Below are 17,716 nucleotides of genomic sequence, written 5' to 3'. Positions count from 1 at the left end.
AATAAATGCCGTGATCAAGGCTAAGATGGCGCCAGACGACAGTGCAATGAGAAACTGGGCGGAGTTCTGTAACATTAGTCATGCATGTCATTCGGTGTTGTAAATGTAAATGAGCCCCAACCTGGGCTCGAACCAGGGACCCTCTCCACACATCAACCAGTCACTCACGAAGCATCTTTATCCATTGCTCTACAGAGCAAGGGGAACAATTTCTTCTAGGTCTCAGAGCGAGTGACGTCACCGACTGAAACACTATTAGCGCGCACCACCACTAACTAGCTAGCCATTTCACATCGGCCACATAAACATAGAGGGAGTAAAATGTAGGTAAGCAATAACAATTTCGGAACAACTACTAGTCGAATAACACATGGGAGAGATGACGAATTGTGTCAAAGAGATGTATGTATAGACTAATACACTTGAAACAAATAGCCAACCCGAAAACTGCAGACATTATTAGTTCCTCCCCTGCGTTCAAACCACCATTAAAAACATTTACTGAAACGCAGCCTAACGTGATCATTGACAGCTGCCTTGAAGGACACAGATAAAAAAAATGCTTTCTGCTACTAAGATCAGTGAAATGTAGGCTAAACCGATAACTTGAGTGAAGAGCAGAAATCTCAACTAGCAAGCAAGTCACAGCAATAAAGAATTGAGTGTGTACCCACCGGCCGCAACACGTTACGGAAAGCGATTAACCTTATAGGAAGCTCTCGGGACAGGTCGTCTTGATACTGGACAGCCAATAAATGAACCGATGCAAACAGGTTATCATCTTTAGCAGACAAGTTGTTAAGGTCTTGAACAAGAAAAGCTGTTTGCGATTTCATTGCAGCCCAGCCTTCATTCATACTGTCGAACCGGAGTCTGAGTTTGTGGTTGCAATATCAATAGTCTTGGCATGCATCAATATCTTGGCATGCATCATTCAAGACTAAATGTATCAACATATAATGCACAATGTATCAGGAAATACTGTACGGGTTGGCAATACTGAGTATAGAAAACAGTCGCCCGCAACCTGGACCTACAGGCCGTGCACACAGAAGATGCAGACTTCAGGACACCATTGGAGTAACTCAAGTTGCATTTAATTTAAATGTACCTAGAATATTGCAGCCCATATGTGTAGGCTATTAGCCAAACAAAACCAGCTGAATTTATCCTCAAGCCGACTACTTTTTTTCCTCACTGTTACACGGAACCCAAACCGGCTGCGCGCGTGCGCTATCGTGTACACATTTAGTTTGTCCCCCTACACCAAACGCTATCACGACACACAAGTTAAAATATCAAAACAAACTCTGAACCATTCACATTAATTTGGGGACAGGTCGAAAAGCCTTAAACATATACGGCAATTTAGCCAGTTAGCTTGCACTTGCTAGCTATTTTTTGGGGCTGGATCTTTGCTATGGGACGCAATTTGGGTCTTTGCGTGTCATAAAAAGTACTATTTACCACTATTTGATGTGTCAAATAACACTATTTTACCAGCAATGTAGCATACGTATCGATGAAATGTTGTGACATATGAAATACGAGTGATAGTGTAATCACTACATAAATCAAAAAGGTGTCATCATCTAAAATAACCCGAATTTTTAAAACAGTTCTTATTTGACCCATCGGACCCATCTATGTGAAGCTAGCCTCAATTAAGGATTGGCCACAATAGTGGACTTTGCGGTTAGCCTTCAAAATAAAAGTATGGCATAATTATACTATTTGTATTAATTTGCATCACTGTCAATTACATACTTTATTTTGAAGGCTAACCGCAAATTCCACTATTGTGCCTAAATCCTTATTGTGGCTACCTTCACAACACATAACCCGGTCTGGTCGAGCCAGATGAAGCTGAATAGCCAGTTGAAGCTGAATAGCCAGATGAAGCTGAATGATGAAGCTAGCTAGCTGGCGGCTTATAACAGGGTTAAGTAGCTGGATAGCTATTTATTTTTCATGAACTGGAGTTCAGTTTCAATAGGCGAACAAGTGGCAACCTAGCTAATACTTACACAAGGATTCCTAAACCATTGCTAAGAATAATGGAAATTACTACAGTTTCTACTGGTCATTGTTTTCAGGCTGGATGTATTGGTGCTAGCTAACATTAGGTAATACCAAGCTAAAGCTAGCTACTCCAGAAGTTGCGCTCGAACAAATTATTCTTTATTACCCAACGTGGTATTGTAAACACATTGTTAGTGGCCGGTGTTTGCTTGTTTGCAAACTTTTTTGTACAGCTTTGACAGTGCTACTGTATATTTTTTGACACACAAAGACCCAAATGGCGATCCATATCTGACTTCTCCAGCAGGTGGCGTTTTAATATAGAGGTCAATGAGAAAGTGTTGAAATGTGGTTAACAAAAATGGAATGGCTTATTCAGTATGTGTGGCTTATTTGATTGAATATATTTTTTGTGTGTGCATAGATTGTTAGGAGTGTACTGATAAGTAGGACACATGACATCCCGGCAACTTAAAAATAAGAAAAACTTTATTTTGGAGTCGCACCCATTGTTCACGCGCATATCTGTCCTCTTAGCTAGCAGTAACTGCCTTAATTTTGCTGGTCACATTGGGTCCATAATAAATACAAATTGAAAATGGTCCCACCCAATGATGTATATAAACTTTGGATTGCTGATGCCATGTAGCCTATTGGCCATTGAGAGGCTTGAAGCCACTGGTCAGTCAGCCAAATTGGCACTCCTCCATAGGAATGAATGGAATTCTACAGTATTTCCAGTATTTCAATTACATGTTTAATAAACAAAAAACAATAGTAGTGGGACCGTAGCGTAAGTAAAAAAATAAATAATAGAGTACCAGTCAGAAGTTTGGACACACCTACTCATTCAATGGTTTTTCTTACTTTATACTATTTTCAGCATTGTAGAATAATAGTGAAGACATCAAAACTATGAAATCACACATATGGAATCATGTAGTAACCAAAAAAGTGTTAAACAAATCAAAATATATTTTATATTTGAGATTCAAATGAAAGTAGCCACCCTTTGCCTTGATGACAGCTTTGCACACTCTTGGCATTCTCTCAACCAGCTTCACCTGTAATACTTTTCCAACAGTCTTGAAGGAGTTCCCACATATGCTGAGCACTTGTTGGCTGCTTTTCCTTCACTCTGCGGTCCAACTCATCCAAAACCATCTCAATTGGGTTGAGGTAGGGTGATTGTGGAGGCCAGGTCTTCTGATGCAGCACTCCATCACTATCCTTCTTGTTCAAATAGCCCTTACACAGCCTGGAGGTGTGTTGGGTCATTTTCCTGTTGAAAAACAAATGATAGTCCTACTAAGCGCAAAACAGATGGGATGGCGTATCGCTGCAGAATGCTGTGGTAGCCAGGCTGGTTAAGTGTGCCTTGAATTCTAAATAAATCGCAGACATTGTCACTAGCAAAGGACCCCCACACCATCACACCTCTTCCTCCATGCTTCACAGTGGGAACCACATATGCGGAGGTCATCCGTTCGCCTACTCTGTGTCTCAAAAGTGGACTTATCAGACCAAGAGACAGATTTCCACTGGTCTAATGTCCATTGCTCGTGTTCCTTGGTCCTTCTTTTTATTGGTGTCCTTAAGTAGTGGTTTCTTTGCAGCAATTCGACCATGAAGGCCTGTTCCACACAGGCTCCTCTGAACAGTTGATGTTGAGATGTGTCTGTTACTTGAACTCTGCGAAGCATTTATTTGGGCTGCAATTTCTAATGAATTTATCCTCTGCAGCAGAGGTAACTATGGGTCTTTCTTTCCTCATGAGAGCCAATTTCATTATAGCGCTTGATGGTTTTTGTGACTGCACTTGAAGAAACTTTCAAAGATCTTGAAATTATCTGGATTGACTGACCTTCAAACTTTTAAATTATATTATGTGAGCAAAACATACAAATAGATTTGTATGTTTATCTCACATAATATAACTTAAAGTATACATTAAGGTGTCTGTAATAGAATAAACGAATGTAGACATGAATAAATACATTTATATAGTTTCCAAAATCTTTTTTTAACATGGAGGAGATGTAGCAAGATGGCTGCGTGGTAACATCAATACAGCACCCTCTGTCAGTCATTGTGGGTTTATACACATCATTGGTCCCACTGATCTTGCCTCCTCCACTGAGGTATAATAAGAACTGGAGACTGCGTCCGCTTGTTGTTTTCAAGGTAATCTATTCATGTTCGCATCGGCAGATTCATGGACCCTCTATACCCGGGTTGCATCCAGTTTATAAGGACCAACATCACATGCGCACTAGCACTCAGTGCATACAGGGTGCAGGGCGCGCAGCAACGATGACTAAAGTGGTTATTAGGATATGAACATTTTATATTCATGCGCTGAGATCATGATCCCAGCTAGCCCGGGGAAGTGCTGGTCGGCTTGTTTAGCTGTCCATATGATCTGACAGAGTTGCTGGAGAATGTTTGCTCGATAATGTTGTCTGTTCAGTGTGCACTGAGTGCTAGTGCGCAGGATTCTTAATCGCAGTAAGAAAGATGGCAGCAACCACGAAAAAGTGAATGTGAGTAGATTACATTGAAAATAAAGCTTGGTCATCTTGGAGGCAGTCTCTAATTCTTATTATGCCTCAGTGCATGACATGGCTTTGTTTTCAATGTAATCTACTCACATTACCTAAAGATACTGGTACCCAGGCTAACTGCTTTCCATTTTTGAAGAGATTTATTTTCATTGTTAGAGATGCCACTTGACCACCTAACCCAAACCCTTACCCTAAACAGAGTTCGTATCTGTATGGTTGCATCATTTGTGGGGGACGACATGTTTACTGTAGCCTTGTTTATTTATCAATATCAGTCTCAAATAGGTTGAAGAAGCCTATATTGCCTATATTGATTTGATTATCATTTGATCTCTAATTTCACTTGGTAATTAAGCATTGAACAATTTAATTTTCATTAAAAGTAATTTATTTCTGGTTGCTTTAGTTGATGTATGGGCTTTTGTTCAGTTTCATTTGATCCCACTCTCTCTAATTCCTCCTCCTCTGTCAACTCTGACAGGTATTGTAACACGATGCCCTCTCGAGCTGAAGATGAAGAGGAAGAAAGAAGGAGAGGAATGGCATGGAAAAATCAGCTACCAAGACCATGAGGAGGAGATTGAGGACCCCTCTGATGTGGAGAAGAAAATTTGTGAAGGTGTGGTCATTGGTCTGCTGATCATAGCAAAGATGAAAGTCTCTAAAGTCTTATCTATGTTCCCTACTCCATAAGACAGCACACCCATAAGTATTAAATACCTAAATGCCAATAAAAAAGATAACTTGATCCACTTTACTATTGTGCTGGTGGTTTCTAGCAACGGTGTTCTGTATTCTTATTCCTCCCTTCAGCCCAGGATGAAATGGCAGGTGTGGGGGTGGGTATCAGTGATGACCTCATCAGCCTAGAGATTGGCTCCCCTGACGTCCCAGACCTCATACTCAACGACCTGCCAGGCATCGCCCGGGTAGCTGTCAAAGGTCAACCTGAGAACATTGGTGAACAGGTACACCCTTCCACCCCACCCACAATGTTAGTGGGAAAACACTGTGCATTTTTAACCCCAGTTTTAGAACAGAAACCAAGTCCCCCCACAACATGTTATGTATAATAATGTTCAACATTTTCAGATTAAGAGACTGATACGGAAATTCATCATGAAGCAAGAAACAATCAACTTGGTGGTTGTGCCATGCAATGTTGACATTGCAACCACAGAGGCTTTGCAGATGGCACAAGAGGTGGACCCTGAAGGGGAAAGGACATTAGGTAATCCCCCTTTTATTATTTACTCAACTATTATGGACCATGTTGACTTATGTTGACTTTAATGAGTTAGACTTGTGGGTGTTTCCCATTGAACAGGCATCCTGACCAAGCCTGACCTGGTAGACAAAGGCACAGAGGAGACGGTGGTGGACATAGTTCATAATGAGGTTATCCACCTGACTAAGGGCTACATAATAGTCAAGTGCAGTGGACAGAAAGAGATCATGGAGCGAGTCTCACTGACCGAGGCCACAGAGAGGGAGAAGGCTTTCTTCAAAGAGCACGCTCATCTCAGGTTGGTCCTCTAGGCTGATGTGTCCCTCAGATTTTATACAATACGATCTATTTTATAGATTTTTAAATAAAGTTTGTACCTGTGTGGTAACCAAACTATTTGTGAAGTTGTGAGAAAAAAAATCCTATCATTTGTGCAGCACACTTTATGATGAGGGCCATGCCACCATCCCTAAACTGGCAGAGAAATTAACTATTGAATTGGTGCATCATATCGAGGTAAATTCTTCTTCCATTACATTTCACTGCACAAAATCCTATACATTTGTTACTGAGTGACTGTTGCCATAAGCCATGACTCTGCGTTGTGCCCTTTAGAAATCCCTGCCTCGTCTAGAAGAGCAGATTGGGGCAAAGCTGGCAGAGACGCATGCCGAGCTGGAAAGATATGGTACCGGGCCACCTGAGGACTCGGCAGAGAGGCTGTATTTCCTAATTGATGTGAGTCCCCCAGCCTGCAATCCCCAGATTATTTAGTTAGTCTTTTTCACTCTGCTTTGGCTTTGACTCTTGACCCAAACTCACAGCAGTCATGTTAGTCTTTGTTAGCAAAATTGGAAAATTCTGGAAATAATTTGAAAGTTGATAATATTTTATATCCATAGCTTTTTATATTTCTATCCGTCTATCCCTCTCCATGTATCCAACAACTTATTTTTCTGTGTCCCAGAAAGTGACTGCATTCACCCAAGATGCCATCAACCTGAGCACTGGGGAGGAGCTGAAAAGCGGAGTTCGTCTCAACGTCTTCTCCACACTCAGAAAAGAGTTTGGGAAATGGAAGTTACACCTGGATCGCTCTGGAGAAAACTGTGAGTGTACTATTATCACACACCCATCGAAAACAATGGCTCATTTCAGCGTGCTAGATAACAAATAATAGCTATGTGAATTGAGATTTCTGTACCAAATTTGTATTCAACACGGAAGGCTTATACACGTGCTTATTTAATGTAATGCAACAGTGACATCCTTTGTATATTGCAGTTAACCAGAGGATCGAGGGAGAAGTGGATGATTATGAGAAGACGTACCGTGGAAGGGAGCTCCCAGGGTTCATCAACTACAAGACCTTTGAGGTGATGGTGAAAGACCAGATCAAACAACTGGAGGAACCAGCAGTCAAGAAACTGAAGGAGATTTCAGGTATAGTATATGTTTGATCATTTTATTTTATACATATACTGAAACCCAGTTTGTGATTTTATTTGATATGGGGGCCCTATTTGCCAAACTATAAAGCCAAGATGCTTTATGTATATTTTCCATCCAAGAATGTAATCTATCTGTGAGTCCTGTGTCAGAGTGATGTTATGGTGTTTCTTCCCTTCTCTAGATGCCGTTAGGAAGGTGTTCTTACTGCTGGCTCAGAGCAGCTTCACTGGATTTCCTAACCTCCTGAAATCAGCAAAGGTTTATCTCACACCATGCAATATTAATGTCACCATTTATCTCTGATAAATGAGATGGCTGACATGCACCAACTAAATTTATCTCCTGTTGATTGACTGAGTTGTATTTTGTTAACTACAGACAAAGATTGAGGCCATTAAGCAGTTGAATGAGTCTTCAGCTGAGTCCATGTTGAGGACTCAGTTCAAGATGGAGCTGATAGTGTACACACAGGACAGCACCTACGCCACAGTCTGTGTGAGAGGAAGAGGGACGAAGACCAACTCTTAACTGAGATAAGGAGTACGATCTTTAGCACAGACAACCATGCCACCCTACAGGAGATGATGCTGCACCTCAAGTCCTATTACAGGGTAAGCATTGTGTAAATCACTATCTTAGATGCTGGCCTAAACAAGAACCCTAAACAAGAACCTACCTGTATTTCCCCCAGCTCTTCAGACTAGGGATAAGAGGGCACTAACTCAGAGATTGAATGGAACTGCTGATTCTTAAACTCATTTCTTCACCAATTCCCTGAAAGCTAGATTATAATATTGCATGTAAATGTGCTATAACATTATACAATTCAGAGTGTGTGTGAACCAACCATTGTGAGGGGACTACAACTTGAATGGGACAAAAGTGATGTTAGATCACTATATCTATCTATTTTATTAATAGGTGTTTTGTCTTGTCTGTCTCTTTATCTTTGACAGATTGCCAGTCAGCGTCTGGCTGATCAGATTCCCATGGTGATCCGCTACCTGGTGCTGCACGAGTTTGCTTCCCAGCTGCAGAGGGAGATGCTTCAGACTCTGCAGGAGAAGGACAACATCGAGCAGCTGCTGAAGGAGGACTTCGACATCGGCAGCAAGAGGGCTGCACTGCAGAGCAAGCTCAAACGCCTGATGAAGGCACGCAGCTACCTAGTGGAGTTCTAGTATGGACAGCTGCTTGTTAACATTTAGGATGGTCTTGACTAATGCCAGATGGATTGGTCAATGGAAGTAGACCTACAGGTGTGTTGCAGTGGGGTTTTGCGTATATTCTGTGATCTCAGTTCATTGCATAGTAAATGTAATAGAAGGTACTATGCAATCAAGTCCTTTGTTATCCTTTTTTGTTGAATATTAATCTCAAATGTCTGACGAACGCAAGCAGCTAGTCTACCAGGTGGAGTGGGAACCTGCCTGATAACATTTGGGAACAGAGAAGGAAGTGCAATCATTTTATTGAAAGGCAATGTATAACTTGTGGTTTATATTTCTGCTGACATACATTTTATTGTTATTGTGTCTCCTTTTTATCATGTCTGGATGGTGGGCCTGTGGACCACTGAGCATCAACTAATGGCCTCACAATTAGGGTTTATCTATGTTAAACCAAGTTGTATAGTTATTATAATTTCTTTAAAAACATTTAAGCCAAATAAAAAATGTGTGAAGAAAAAAAAACATGTTGAACTGTCAAATTTTATTGCACTCTCGATGAGACCTCTCAATCTGAAGTAGAAATGTTATGGTGAAACAGGTCCATCTACTGGTCTAGCCTAGGAATGACGCCATGACTCACCCCTCGCACTAACTTTCAATGAAGAAATGAAAGTGAAACATACCGTGTAAGATACGATTTCAGGAATGACAACGGCTGTTTTGTACCCATTAAAGGAAAATGAGTCGAGTGCTGAGGAGTGTTTTTGTCTGTAATAAAGCTCTTTTGTGCGGAAAAACACATTCTGATTGACGGACTGGCTCCCCAGTGGGTGGAGGCCCACCCAAGGCTGCGCCCCTGCCCAGTACATTTTCAAAATTAGTCCCTGGCTGTCATCAAATCAAATCAAAGTTTATTGGTCATATGCCCTGAATACAGGAAGCAAACGTTGTAGCGAAATGCTCTCCTCAAAACTGCAATACACATGTACAGTACCAGACAAAAGTTTGAATACACCTACTCATTCAATGTTTTTTCTTTATTTGTACTATTTTCTACATTGTAGAATAAATACACCATAGTGAATACACCATAGTGAATACACCATAACTATGAAATAACAAATATGAAATCATGTAGTAACCAAATAACTTATAAAATATATTTTGATAAGTTTATTTGAGATTCTTCAAAGTAGCCACCCTATGCTTTGATGACAGCTTTGCACACTCTTGGCATTCTCTCAACCAGCTTCAAGAGGTCTTCACCTGGAATGCATTTCAATCAACAGGTGTGCTTTGTTAAAACTTCAATTGTGGAATTTTTTTCTTTCTTGGAGCCAATCAGTTGTGTTGTGACAAGGTAGGGCTGGTATACAGAAGATAGCCCTATTTGGTAAAATACCAAGTCTCCATTTTGGCAAGAACAGCTCAAAAAAGCAAAGAGACAGTCCATCATTACTTTAAGACATGAAGGTCAGTAAATATGGAACATTTCAAGAGCTTTTCAAGTTTCTTCAAGTGCAGTCGCAAAACCCATCAAACGCTATGATGTAACTGGCTCTCATGAGGACCTCCACAGGAACGGTAGACCCAGAGTTACCTCTGCTGCAGAGGATAAATTCATTAGAGTTACCAGCCTCATATTGCAGCCCAAATAAATGCTTCACAGAGTTTAAGTAACAGACATATCTCAACATCAACTGTTCAGAGGAGACTGCGTAAATCAGGCCTTCATGGTTTTATTGCTGCAAAGAAACCAACTACTAAAGGACAGCAATAAGAAGAAGACACTTGATTGGGCCAAGAAACACGAGAAATGGACATTAGACTGGTGTAAATCTGTCCTTTGGTCTGTGGTGTCCAAATGAGAGATTTTTGGTTCCAACCTCTGTCTTTGTGAGATGCAGAGTAGGTGAATAGATGATCTGCGCTCTCTGGTTCCCACCGTGAAGCATGGATGTATCAGGAATCAAGGTAAGACCCAGAACCAGACCATAATCTAAGTAACAACGTTTATTACAGAAACAGGGGCAAAGAAACAGGACGGCAGGCAGGCTCAGGGTCAGGTCAGGCAGAGGTCGGTAATCCAGATGTGGGGCAAAGAAAAAGCCACATCTGACTGGCCAATAAAAATAAAAGATTAAGATGGGCAAAAGAACACAGACACTGGACAGAGGAACTCTGCCTAGAAGGCCAGCATCCAGGAGTCGCATCTTCACTGTTGACGTTGAGACTGGTGTTTTGCAGGTACTATTTAATGAAGCTGCCAGTTGAGGACTTGTGAGGCGTCTGTTTCTCAAACTAGACACTCTAATGTACTTGTTCTCTTTCTCAGTTGTGCACCGGGGCCTCCCACTCCTTTTTCTATTCTGGTTAGATCCAGTTTGCGCTGTTCTGTGAAGGGAGTAGTACACAGCGTTGTACGAGATCTTTAGTTTTTTGGCAATTTCCTGCATGGAATATCCTTCATGTCTCAGAACAAGAATAGACTGACGAGTTTCAGAAGAAAGTTCTTTGTTTCTGGCCATTTTGAGCCTGTAAGCGAACCCACAAATGCTGATGCTCCAGATACTCAACTAGTTTTAAAGAAGGCCAGTTTTATTGCTGCTTTAATCAGAACAACAGTTTTCAACTGTGCTAACATAATTGCAAAGGTGTTTTCTAATGATCAATTAGCCTTGTAAAATTGGTAACTTGGATTAGCTAACACAACGTGCCATTGGAACACAGAAGTGATGGTTGCTGATAATGGGCCTCTGTACACCAATGTAGATGTTCCATTAAAAATCAGCTGTTTCCAGCTACAATAGTCATTTACAACATTAACAATCTCTACACTATATTTCTTATCAATGTGATGTTATTTTAATGGTCAAAAATGTGTTTTTCTTTCAAAAACAAGGACATTTCTAAGTGACCCCAAACCTTTGAACAGTACTGTAGAGTATATCTGCATACATTTGAACTTCAGACCCAGCACAGACAGAAGGCAGATCATTAATGTACAGGGCTGATCAGGAGGGGCCCCAGTATTGAACATTGGGGCACGCCCACATCATAGCTGAGTGGGCGACAGCTCATTGCCCACTCTGACACACTGGGTTCTGCCTTCAAAATATGATTTCATCCATCTCAAGGCATCAGGGGAAAAGTTGAATTTTGTGACGAGTACCTCATGGTTAACAGTATCAAAAGCTTTCCTTAGGTCTAGAAATAAAGCCCCAACAACGCCGTCTTTGTTAGTCTTGGGCTTCACATCTTCCAGAAGAAAGCAGTTGGCCGTTTCTGTGGAGTCTTATGCTCTGAAGACAAACTGCATGGAGTGTAATGTGAAAGTGCTGTTGTTGAGGTGGGCAATCAGTTGCTCTGCTACACACTTTTCAGCAACATTCGCAACCACAAGTAGTATACTAATGGGCCTGTAGTTACTCATGTCAGCAGGGTCACCTGATTTAAAGATGACCGTTATTATGTTTAGTTAGTAATGGGGCAAATGAGATGATGCTTTGTGGTGTTTAAGAAAGGTCGAGTCCAGCTCAAACCAATCTTTGGCTTTAGAGTTCTTTAGTGATCTAATCACCTTGTTCACCTCTGACTCAGAAACCTTCCTTATGATGAAGACAGGTTATGTATCCTTCACTAGCACTGAGCCAAAGAAACCAGTGGAGGGGTTCTGTGTCAGTACCCTGACAGAGTCAACAAAGTAGGAATTGAAGGCTATTGCTATTTCGACAGCATCCTGTATTAGATTGTCATTCACCATGATTTCTAGTCTTTTTGCAGTTTTACTGTGAATGGTCCTTGCGCACCAAGAGAAAGTGTCAAGAGAGGAGGACCACCGGAGGACAACAACAACACAACAGGAGGGGCTAACCTACAATGGGAATGAAATAAAGTTCTGTCAATGACGTTTTGCTCTCAAAAAAATCTAAACTTCATTGACAGAAAAAATAGATTTGTTGCATCTCATTGTGTTGTTCTGAAATATGAAGCAATCTCTTGTGTAATGGTGCTTATAAACCATGTGGACTTGTGTTGACTTTAATGAGTAAGTTATTATGGATTGCCTCTGATCCGCTTGTTGTCCCCTTATGCCATAGCTTGTACATCTGAATTGTCAGTAGAAACCATATTTGTTTAACGAAGTCAGCCATATCTTCCTAACTGACTTGTCTAGTTAAAATTAAAGGCAGTAAATGAGGCTAAATTATGTTACGTTCGTTGATGGAAGGATCGGACCAAAGTGCAGCGTGGAAGGCGTACATTTTAATTTATTACATGAACACCAAAAAAACAAAACAATAAATACAAAACTAAACGTAACGTCTAGTAGGGCTAAACAGCACAGTACCAAAAACAAGATCACACAAACTACAGGTGGAAAAAGGCTGCCTAAGTATGATCCCCAATCAGAGACAACGATAAGACAGCTGCCTCTGATTGGGAACCATACCCGGCCAACAAAGAAATAGAAAACATAGATTGACCACCCTAGTCACACCCTGACCTAACCAAATAGAGAATTAAAAGGATCTCCAAGGTCAGGGCGTGACAAATGAACTGTTTCACTGCCAGACAAGGCTCTACTGATAGCCAGGTATGGCAGTGGTAAGGTGTTGGGACAGCTTTATGTAGGCCTTAACAGTTTGTGGGCACCGTTTGTCACCGTTATAGTGCAATGTATTGTTTAGTGTTGTGTAGTCGCTTTACACCCCCAAATGTTTTTTGTTGTTGTTGCCCCACTAAGATTGACATGCTAAAATAGCCACTTGCAGAGACACACGCCGAGCTGGAGAAATATGGTACCAGACCCGAGGCTGTAGTTCATGATCGATGTGAGTCCCCCAACCTATAACCCCCAGATTATTTAATTACCCACTCTTTAACTCTGCTCTGGCCTTGACCCTTAACCCAAAATCACAACAGCCATTTGATCCTTTGTTAGCAAAATTGGTCAATTCAGGAAAGAATTTGAAAGTTGTTGAAATCTTATCCATAGCGGTTTCTCTTTACACATCTACACATATCCCTCCCATGTATCTAATAACGTCTCTTTCTATATCTCAGAAAGTGACTGCATTCACCCAGGATGCCATCAACCTGAGCACTGGGGAGGAGCTGAAGAGCGTAGTTCATCTCAATGTCTTCTCTACGCAGAACAGGGTTTGGGAAATGGAAGTTACACCTGGATCGCTCTGGAGAAAACCATTTTCATGCACCCATCGAAAACAATGGCTAATTTGGGCGAGGTAGATAACAAGGAAATGCTATTTGCATTGATCATTTTTATTTGACATGGAAGGCTCACACACTTGCTTATTTAGTGTAATGCAACACAATGACATCCTTTTGTAAATGGCAGTTAGCTGATTATGAGAAGACGTACCGTGGAAGGGAGCTGCCAGGGTTCATCAACTACAAGACCTTTGAGGTGATGGTGAAGGATCAGGTCAAACAACTGGAGGAACCTACAGTCAAGAAGCTGAATGAGATTTCAGGTATAGTATATGTGACCGACCGGCTCGATTCAGTCTTATGTAGAAAATTTTGAAATGGTGTTTTTAACATTGGATAAAAGTAGAGACTCTGAGCTAGAAAATGGTATATCATACGTGTGACTCCAAGTTTTGACTAAAGTATGGGTTGACAGTAGAAAGTAGTATAATGGACTGACACGCCAGTCTCATTTCTCTCACTTATGTCAGTGTATATTTTCTCATAGTTTTCCATTTCCCAGAGGTTCATGTCATACACCAGCAAGGTCTTCCCCATTGAGAATTGACATTATGCCTATATATCCAACATCCTCTGGTACTGTGTAAATCTGCAAAGAGGAATAATTATAATTTTACATTAAGATAGTTTACATCAACTGTCATGTAAACTTGAATGAAACAGTATTAGCCATATATAGGCTTGTCAAGACCAAGAGAAAATGTTTCATTAGTCAAATCAATCTCTCCTGGTTTTGATGTAGCTACAATAGGCAATGATTGGCGGTAGCTAGTTAGCTAGTAGCAACAACGGTTTATCACACAGGGCAGAGTAGTCACACGTACCCTTCTTCAGGAAACCCAGTTGAATTGCACCATTTAGTAAAGTTCTTCAAAAGAACATTGACACTTTGGTTGTCTCCAGCTCCGTCTCCATCAATGAGAAGACTTTTCCAAATAACTTTGCCTGTAACGGATAAGTAAGCAACGTTACCAATGAGCACTTTGACCACCTCCTAGAGGAGGGTTTCCCAGACGCGGTCCTGGGGCCCTCCCTGGGTACACATTTTGGTTTTTGCCCTTGCACTTCACAGCAGAATCAAATAATCAAAGCTTGATCTGCTAGCTAACACATTCACACCGGTTGTTCATGATGACATACTTAAAAGATCTGTCATGCTTGTGTAAAATTGTCGCTAAACACAAGAGATGTAGCTAGCAACTATAATCACTCATGAATAAATAATGTACACAATAGTTCACTAGCAAGCTAGTTAACTAATTTGGCTAAATGGCACAACAGGCTAGCATTTTAGCTAGCTAGCATAGTTAACAATAAATGTTCTGTATCCAGTTATTCAATGTAGCTGATGCCTTCAAAATTAGATTGAAGTGGCCACTTCAAATACACAGAACTATTTAGACAGGTAGTATGATTAAGAAACCAATCTCAATAACACATTAGTTTGCTAGATAATTGGGTAACATCAAAAAATGAACAATCTCCATCAGTTACAGCAGAAATATAAAGGGCTGCATTCAGAACATAAAAGTACAGATAGAACAATGAGCTACGGGTAAGTTATATAAATCTTTGATAAAAACCTAGTAGAACCAAAGTAAAGTATGAAGATTGCAAGGCTAAAACTTATATTCCAATAGAAATCCCCGATCTCACTTGTAGGCGATTCCAGCAAAGCTAATGCTTAGAAACACATCATCAGGTCTAACCGACTTCTTGCTCCAAACGCCGCATGTGCAGCCCTCAAACCTGTCTATTTTCCCCGAAAGTACGTAATGTCACGATTTCAAAGCTATACAAAGCTATCTTGTTCATGAAATTCGTGCTCGTGTTGGATTTCTGTGCTCACATTCATTCCTTGAAGTAATCAGAGATTTGGATATAATGACAAGACAAGCACCCACCTATTGCTCTCTTTGGATTGGTGGATACATTTAGTTATTTTATATTCGATGAGGGTGTTGACGTCAACCGCCTGTATTGAATCGAGAGAGATGCTATGCTACTAGCCACATGTCATGAATATGCATAGCCATCTCGAAACTCCAATATAGTGTTTTTTCTCAAAGTTGCCGGGGTGTCACGTGTCCTACTTACACCAGTACACTCGTAACAACCTAAGCATTACAAAACGTATATTTGATCAAATAAACCTCACATAGAAAATAAGCCATTACATTTTTAGAGCACCAAATGCAACTCTCTCATATTGACCTCCATACAAAAACTCCTCTCTTCGTGCGCGAAAGAAACAAAACAACACCACCTGCTGGAGAAGACAGATTTTTGGCACAGTTGTCCCTATCCTTTCTTCATTTATGTGGTAGTACTATCAAAGAGTTCAGTATAAAGATAGGCAGAAACTGCATCTCCAATGGAAATCCCGAGTCACGATTGTAGGCGATGTCATGGCGACGTTGGTTAGCTAAGCGCATGCGCATAAATACGTCCTCAGCTCTACCGGTCGTTTTGCGTCGAACTGCGCATGTGCAGGCTATCAACTCAAACCCACTCATTCAATATAAAGTTGTTTTTAACATCCTCAACTACCTAAGACATTGTCTCAAATCTAGGTTGTGCCATTAGATGTCGAGAAAATTAACAGCTAAGGAAGAAAATGTTCACTTCCCTCGTTGATTTCTCAAACCCTGAGCTGGTCTCCATGGTCAAAATGTTCCCGGAAGTCTCGCAGTGTTGCGTCTTTGGGTTTAGAAACTCTGTGGTGCTAGCGCTGTACTATAATCACCCATAATGCACCGCGCGACCCATTGATGCTGTATGGGCAACGTATTCAAGGACGTTAATACAATTCCAATGGAGTTTCCCATCTCCTTAAAAGTATCTCTGACTGAACGCACCCCAGCACTACTGGAAATACCCCGCCTCTGGGGAAAAAAAGGGCACGGGATTGGTCAAAAGACCAGCTCGTGTTAATTTTGACAGCATGAGAATCTCGTGAAACTACTCCTCTTCGATCACGATGCATGTATTTTGCTGAAAATTGTTACTTGGCCCCTATGACAAGACACCAAATGCTACCAGTTTCAGCTCTTTGAAACCCATTGTGGAATAAAAGAACGGGTAAAACAGTTAGCTGGCACGGCAGCGACGTGCGTGCGTGAAGTACAGACTGTAAAAAAAAAATGTGACGTCTGCATCCCAGAATGCAGTTTGGTAAACAGACATGGAAGCACCTGGTAAAGACCTCCACAGTCAGTGAGCATTGCATTCGTTCTTTCTGCACGATCTCCATACTTTAATATCCGCCACATTCAACAGATTTGTATCTGTCTGCCGTCACATTTGCATCCCCAACGTCCAGGACCTTGGTAAGTGCAAATTCATCATGTTTCTATGTCGGCTGTTAATGACTTCTGCCAGGTTCATTGGAAGATATGGCTGGCCAGCAAGCTAGCTTACTTGAGTTAGCGCTAATGATAGCTAGCTAGCCACTCCTCGATTGACTGCGAAATTATCTAGTTTGGTGTTATGGGCACAGAGTTTCTAAACCAGAGACGCAACATCGCGAGACTTCCGGGAACGCTTGCGAAACACCAAGCAGACCATTCCGGGGTTTGGTGTTTGAGAAGTTTATGAGTGAAAAACTGAGAGAGAAAAATGTCCTTAGTTTATTTTTCTCTAAATCTAAAGGCACTAGCTATATTCGAGACAATGTATTAAGTAGTTGAACATGTTATTACGCCAACCTCGTAAAAGTGATAAACTGACACGTTTTCATCTTAGTCAAAACATCTCGTCTTTATATAGTCTTTGACGGCCTACTCTTGCGGGAGCGTGAGATGGTCAGTGCTACTCGGAATCCTTGGGACGTCCCTAACCCAACCTTAATCCAGTGTTTCCCCAACTCGGTCCTCGGTACCCACGTTTTGGTTTTTGCCTTAACACTACACAGTTGATTCAAATGATCACTTGGGCTCCCGAGTGGCGCAGCGGTCTAAGGCACTGCATCTCGGTGGTAGAGGTGTTACTAGAGACTCTAGTTCAATTCCAGGCTGTATCACAAACGGCCGGAATTGGGAGTC

At 41.2% G+C, this 17,716-nt stretch overlaps 1 protein-coding gene and 1 long non-coding RNA gene across 4 annotated transcripts; one reads left to right on the top strand and one right to left on the bottom strand.

The window, feature by feature from the left end:
• Positions 1-4,293: 4,293 nt before the first annotated feature.
• Positions 4,294-8,950, top strand: LOC118388433 (interferon-induced GTP-binding protein Mx1-like). The gene is given in 13 exon segments (XM_052526754.1): positions 4,294-4,565; positions 5,068-5,205; positions 5,400-5,554; positions 5,679-5,817; positions 5,914-6,112; positions 6,252-6,330; positions 6,430-6,552; positions 6,782-6,923; positions 7,099-7,257; positions 7,448-7,524; positions 7,645-7,750; positions 7,753-7,877; positions 8,223-8,950. Coding segments are annotated over 12 exon segments (1,635 nt in total). The 5' UTR covers positions 4,294-4,565; positions 5,068-5,099; the 3' UTR covers positions 8,448-8,950.
• A 3,734-nt stretch (positions 8,951-12,684) lies between these two features.
• On the bottom strand, positions 12,685-16,764 carry LOC118388432 (uncharacterized). Of its 3 annotated transcripts, none has more exons than XR_004826553.2 (3): positions 15,578-16,764; positions 14,498-14,618; positions 12,685-14,262 (listed from the first exon to the last, which is right to left on the bottom strand). It is a non-coding gene; the product is annotated as an uncharacterized LOC118388432 (long non-coding RNA). The 3 variants fall into 3 exon arrangements; XR_004826555.2 differs by having other exon boundaries at positions 15,851-16,764; XR_004826554.2 differs by lacking the exon at positions 15,578-16,764 and adding an exon at positions 15,330-15,571.
• Positions 16,765-17,716: the final 952 nt, after the last annotated feature.

Source organism: Oncorhynchus keta, chromosome 10, assembly GCF_023373465.1.
Source record: "Oncorhynchus keta strain PuntledgeMale-10-30-2019 chromosome 10, Oket_V2, whole genome shotgun sequence".
NCBI classification, from domain to species: domain Eukaryota; kingdom Metazoa; phylum Chordata; class Actinopteri; order Salmoniformes; family Salmonidae; genus Oncorhynchus; species Oncorhynchus keta.
This window is presented reverse-complemented; position numbering and strand designations above follow the sequence as displayed.